The 6,184-nt window shown below is 46.9% G+C and overlaps 1 protein-coding gene across 1 annotated transcript; it reads left to right on the top strand.

The window, feature by feature from the left end:
• Positions 1-3,474: 3,474 nt before the first annotated feature.
• On the top strand, positions 3,475-4,422 carry LOC138377046 (olfactory receptor 6V1-like). The gene has a single exon (XM_069461700.1). It carries the CDS (start codon positions 3,475-3,477, stop codon positions 4,420-4,422), a length of 948 nt encoding a protein of 315 aa, XP_069317801.1.
• Positions 4,423-6,184: the final 1,762 nt, after the last annotated feature.

The following is a 6,184-nucleotide window of genomic DNA, read 5'->3' as shown; positions in this document are numbered from 1 at the left end:
GAGGAAGGCAAGAGATGCTGGGGTGAGGGGTTGAGGCTGGGGGCACAATAACAGGGGCTGTGCTGGAGGCCCATTGGAAAAAGAGGCCTGTTTGAAGAGGAGGCCAGCTGGCATGGTCTGGAGCCAAGGCTATCTGGGAATTAACTCTTTGACTGCTGATTCCAAGGCTTCAATGTTTTAAATTGTAGAACCCCAGGATGCAATGTCACTAAAACCTATCAGTTAAGAAAGATGTTGCTTTCTGGGTGGCAGGTGGCCAATAAAACACAAAATAGGCCCATGAGTTGAATTCCTCATTGTGGCTCAGGGATTTCTAACACCTGCAGTATATGAGACACATCAACATGGGGCCAACGAGTGTGAGATCACAATTGGAGTGTGAGAATTGGAGGAGCAGCTGCTCCCTGGGTGCCTGACTGGGTCATGCATTCCTACCGAGAGACAGAGGGCTGAGGGCTGACCCCGTCTGGAGAACCTCCAATTATTTTGCAGTAGCACTTGAGACTCATGTTAGATCTTTCTGCTAGGAAAGGAACAGCCCCTCATCTCTCACTCCTTGTGCAGAGTCCACAGCTGACCGTGGAAATGTAATATATCCCTTCATTTGCCATTCATTGAGCACCTTTGCTGTTTGTAGATATACGCAACAGGCTTCAAGTCCTGCATTCAGAGATTGATAATGCACTGTGCTTGGCTGAAAATTTTGCATATTTCACACATTCGTAGTTTTGATTAATACAAACAGGTTTTGGGGTTAGAAAACCATGGGTTCAAACCCCAGCTCATCATTTATTAACTATGATTCGGGCTTGAGAGCCTCAACCGTCCTGAGCCCCAGTCTCTATCGCCTGTGGTGTGGAGCTGGTGACTGTTTCACAGCCTCGTTGTGGAGCTGTGCGTGGTGGGCACTCCATGGGTGGGGCCTGTCATTCCCAGCCCTGATCAATGATTCTGTATTCAAAAGGCTTTGAAAACTGAAAGCTCTTTTTAACTTTCATGTCAAGCTAATTAAACAGCAAAGCCTGATCCAAAATAATTAATGTGAGGCTATTTTTGCCTTTATTTTTGTCATTTAGTGTGAATATTTGTATACTTTGCTGCAGAAAATAGTGTGTTTGATTACAGAATGCTGCCGAGACCCTTCTGGGGTTGGTCGCATCTTAGTTTTCTGGGAAGAAATCGTGGGTCAAGATTACCCCATTACCTTCTGTTCAAGTCTACAACGCACACACACATCGTCATCATTAAAGAAAATAGGAGTTTCCCTTTGGCAACTTTCCTTCTCAGGACTAGGAATGAAAACCCAGCAGATGTGCTCATTCATCTGTTTAACTAAAACTGAGTAGTTACACTGTGTAAACATGTTATAGGGCCTTGTGAAAGTTATAAAATGAAAAGAGAGTCCTGCCCCTAAGAAACCAGGACTCTAGGACTGGAGGTGTGACTGGCACACAAGTAATTATAACACAAGGCAGGATGTGTTAACTTTTCCGATTAAGAATCTCAGGCAGGATGACTTCACATCTGGATGAGGGAGGAAGCTTCCTAAATGAGGGGCACCATGGGTGATTAAGAATTTGCCAGCCAAAGATGGCAAGACAGGCATCCATCAGGGAAGCTTGTGAAAGCAGGGTGGAGAATAGCAAGTGATCCAGTTTGGTGGTAGCAAGGGGGAGGTGTGGCGGGTAAAGCCAGGGCCGTGTCCGGGGATGAGCAGAGCCCTGGAGGGCAGAGATTGTAGGGAGGGTTTGTGCCTGATTTGGCTGACAAGGAAAGGATGATGTTATTATTGTTGTTGTCAATTTTTTTCTTCTGATCACCAAAGCAATATGTGAAGAAAATTCAAGCTCAAATTAAGAGAATTTGGAAACAAACAAATATATATAGGAGAACTAGAGTACAAAGTTTTAGTTGTACAGGATGAGTAAATTCTAGAGATCATTGTACAGTACAGCATGGGTGCTGTAGGTAATGATTGTACCGTATACTTGAAATTTCCTAAGAGGGTAGAGCTTAGGTGTTCTCATGACAAAAAAAGAGGCAACAATGTGAAAAGATGGATGTTTTAATTAATGTAACTGTGGTAGTCAGTTCACTATGTGTATGTATATCATAACATCATGCTGTGCACCTTAGACACATATGACTTCAATACAAAAACTTTTAAGATGTAAATGCCTAAAACCCAGATATAGCCAATATTAATATTTTAAAATTCATCCTTCCAGGCCTTTACTCTATGAAATAGATGGCCAGCTAGTTCAATCAATTTTGAGAATAATGCGTACATGAATCTCATTGCTTCAGATTATTAAAAACAGCTGGTGGACATAATAACTTAGAAAAAGAAATATAATAGCAGTACAGTGCATGGATAGTTAGAGACAGGGGAATCTACAAATAAGAAAACCATTAAGAATGTTGTCTTAATGATTAAGAGGGAATAAGCCCTTGAACTAGGGTGGTGGCTATGGATAAAAAAAAGGGAGACTGGATGAAAAAAAAATATTCCCAAGGGCAGCAATTCTTGTGGTTTAGGAGAGAGAAGAAAAGATCAGAGATGCCTTCTAGTTCTGAGCCCAGATGACTGGGGAACTGGGAGCCACAAACAGGGTATTTGGGGGAGGGAAGGATTGTGTATGTATCTCTAGACCCGTTCAGAGTGTGTGGTGGTCCTCAGGTGGGTGGAGACATGGGCTGGGGCTCAGAGGAAGACACAGATCCAGATTTAAGATTCATTTATATTTTTAAGGTTGCTTTGGTTAAAGAAAGTGGTGATATTTCTGAAGGAGAGAATAGAGAAATTTTTAAAACTAAAGGATGAGAAGAGAAATGCCATCAGAAAATGGCAGGAACACAGGGAGCTGGAGCCAGGCAAGGGAAGCCAGAAATGTAGAATTTATAGAGTACTGTGTCCTTGCATCCAAGGGTGGAAGTGGTTTCAAAAATGGGTTATCTATAGCCTGAAATGTTACTGAGAAGAAAAAGAGGATGAAGATTGAGCACAAAAGATGGAAGGAAGTAACATATGAGGTGTCCAGCACAGTTCCTGGTACAGGGAAAGAACAGTAAATAGCCCCTGTTATTTGATCAACAGATTATTACTTTTGGCAGTTAAGAAGTGTTTACCACTTTATCCTCAGACCCAGCCAAATGTCTTGCACAGAGCTGGAGCTTAATACATTCATTAAATAATATAATGAGTTTGTAGAAGACAGATGAGGAAGAGTTTAGGAGTGGTGATACTATAGAAGTGGCCAAATCATAAACCAGTCCATCCCATCTGGTCTGTTCCTCACCCCAGAGAAACTCTTTCGCTTTGGGAGTGTGTCTTCTGGACGCTGAGATTAACCATGCACTTAGGCTAGTGTGCTTGGAGAGCCAGGCACTTGGCCGAGAGAAAGGTTGATGGTGATTTTCCACTAAGATTTCCTGACCTCTCACAGGTATCACAGAGATCCAATGTCAGGTGCAATGAGTAACCACAGCATTGTCAGGGAATTTGTGCTCCTGGGATTTTCTCATCTCCATGAGTTCCAGGTTCTCCTGTTTCCTCTCATCCTGTTGATATACGTGCTGACAGTGCTGGGCAACCTGGCCATCATCACCCTCACCTGTCTGGACTCCCGCCTGCACTCACCCATGTACTTCTTCCTCTGCAATTTCTCCTTCATGGAGATGCTGGTCACCTCCACCGTGGTGCCTAGGATGCTGGCAGACCTGCTGTCCACTCACAAAACTATGTCCCTGGCTGAATGCCTGACCCAGTCTTTCTTCTACTTCTCCCTGGGTTCTACCACCTTCCTCATCCTCACAGTCATGGCCTTCGATCGCTACGTGGCCATCTGCCGCCCTTTGCACTACCCCACCATCATGAGAGGTCCTGTTTGTGTAAAGCTGGTGGTGGCCTGCTGGGTGGTGGGGTTCCTCTCCATTGTCTCCCCAACTCTACAGAAAATGAGGCTCCGGTTCTGTGGCCCTAAAGTCATTGACCACTACTTCTGTGACTCTGCCCCGCTCCTCAAGCTCTCCTGCTCCGACACCCACCACATCGAGCGCTTGGATTTCTTCCTGTCCTTGCTCTTTGTGTTAGCCACCATGCTGCTCATCCTCATGTCCTACGTCCTCATCGTGGCTGCGGTGCTGCGCATCCCCTCCTCCTCTGGACGCCACAAGGCCTTCTCCACCTGCGCCTCCCACCTCACCGTGGTGGTCCTGGGCTACAGCAGCGCCATCTTCATCTACGTGAGGCCAGGCAAGGGCCACTCCACACACCTCAACAAGGTGGTGGCCCTGATGACTGCAGTGGTGACCCCTTTCCTCAACCCCTTCATCTTCACCTTCCGGAATGAGAAAGTCAAAGAGGTCATTGAGGATATGACCAAAAGGATCCTCCTTGGAGACCCAGCAGCCCGGAGGTGAGAGGGCTGGAGAGCAGCTGTCCAGCCATGAGGAATAAGGCCCTGGCTGCAGGTGGACACACAGGTGCCCAGGCTGCAGCTCCCCAGTCACCCCTTTCTCGGTCTGCTGTTCCCTCATCTTTGTGCAAGTCTGCCCCTGCACTACAGGGAGCTAGAGGACACACGCTGTTATCAATAGACCCCTCAGAGGCAAGTGTCTGTGAGCCTGAGATAGTCAAGGAATGGATAATTTTGAGGGAGCCATGGTGTGAATATGGTGGGATGATATCAACCAAATGAGATAACCCAAATAAAGCTCTTAGTGCAGGGCCTGGTACATAGTGAGAGCTCAGTAAGTTCTGCTATTATTATTAAAATGTCCTGTTAAAATCTTTCCTCCCTAGTCTGGCTCTATGGCTTTACTTACATGTTTTTACATGTCTTTGTGTACTCCTTTTACTCTAGGTGTGTCCCTTTCTCAGAAACTAGCTTCAGGGTCTAGGACAGGGTTCTGAACACAGAAAACATGTGCCTCCAGTGGCCCCTCTCGGGGACTTCTCCCAGACAGAAGCACCCTCACACCCAGGCTGCCCCCTTCATCCCTCTGGCCCCAAAGCCTCTTGTCCTACAGTGGAAATGACTCTCTGGGAACTTCTCTCCCAGCCCTCTTGCAGGGCATCATGGGGGCCTGATCGTTTTCATGCACTTAAGAGGGGGAGAAAGCTGGGCTGTCTCCCCACTCTCAGACTTGCTGCCTTCCCAAGGCAGAACTTGGATCCAAGTTCCAGAGGGCCGACCAGTGGCCTAGGCCCTCTGAGGTTGGGTTTCCTGAGAGCAGCCCCACCAGGTTCCCTGGGCCCCTGGAGGGTAAGCAATGGGAGAAGCCAGATAAGGAAATGGAGTGGGATTGGTGTTGTGGGCGAGAGGGTGGGAAGCAGAGGAGCAAAGGCATTCCTTGGGAATCTGCGGGTGGTGTAGGAAGTCATGGGAAGACGGTGGGGCTAGGAATAGCTCTGGTATCTGATTTTTTATAGAAGATTGAGTCTAAACTGGGCTGGGATTAGCAAAGTAGGGCAAAGAATGGGTGCAAACTTCCTCTCTCTTCTGAAGCTCGCTCCGTCCACAGATCACCTAGAGGACAGGCCTTGGCCATAGTAGCAGTGTGGAGAGTCGCAGTGTGGGGCCACCACACAGAGCCAGGGCTATGAAAACCGCTGTGGCTGTAGGGGAGTGTCGTGGGGTATGCAGCCTGGAGACACTGATCTCTCGTTACTGCTGCCTTTAGCTTCAGCTCTAAGAGAGGCTTTTTTTTTTTTTTTTTTTTTTTTAACTACCGCAGGACATTTTTACATGTGTGGATCTGGCGTGGAAAGTAGGCAGATACTTCTGCCTCTGCTATACAGGCCAGCAGGGAAAACGGCTTTTCAACCTGAGAACTTTGTCTCTTCCAGCTCTCAAGGGACTAATTACTTGCCCTCCTTGCAAACTTTGTGAAAAACTGGAGAGCTAGGTGGGAAGTAATTATCTCCTTCTGAGATGCACATACTTTCTTCAGCTTCTCCTCTTAAAATAATCAGCTCACGGATCACCCAGAGTTTCCTCCGGGGAGCCTCCTTCCTGCCACTCTCTCCTCTCTGCACAGGTCTCTCTTAAAAAATTGAAAATAGGCAACAACCTGGGGAAGTCTGTTGCCTGTTTTTCAAAGTGTTTCCTCAGGAGTGGGCTCTCTGACTGGTCAGTTTGGGGGAAAGTGTCACTTGCCCTGGGCCTCCACGGTAATCACC

This window comes from Eulemur rufifrons, chromosome 29 (assembly GCF_041146395.1).
Source record: "Eulemur rufifrons isolate Redbay chromosome 29, OSU_ERuf_1, whole genome shotgun sequence".
In the NCBI taxonomy this organism is placed as follows: Eukaryota; Metazoa; Chordata; class Mammalia; order Primates; family Lemuridae; genus Eulemur; species Eulemur rufifrons.
The sequence above is the reverse complement of the archived record's forward strand: the minus strand, read 5'-3'. Positions and strand labels throughout refer to the sequence as shown.

Bases quoted from the DNA above. Each gene is read 5' to 3' on its own strand.
- LOC138377046 (XM_069461700.1), top strand. From the start codon at position 3,475: ATGAGTAACCACAGCATTGTCAGGGAATTTGTGCTCCTGGGATTTTCT.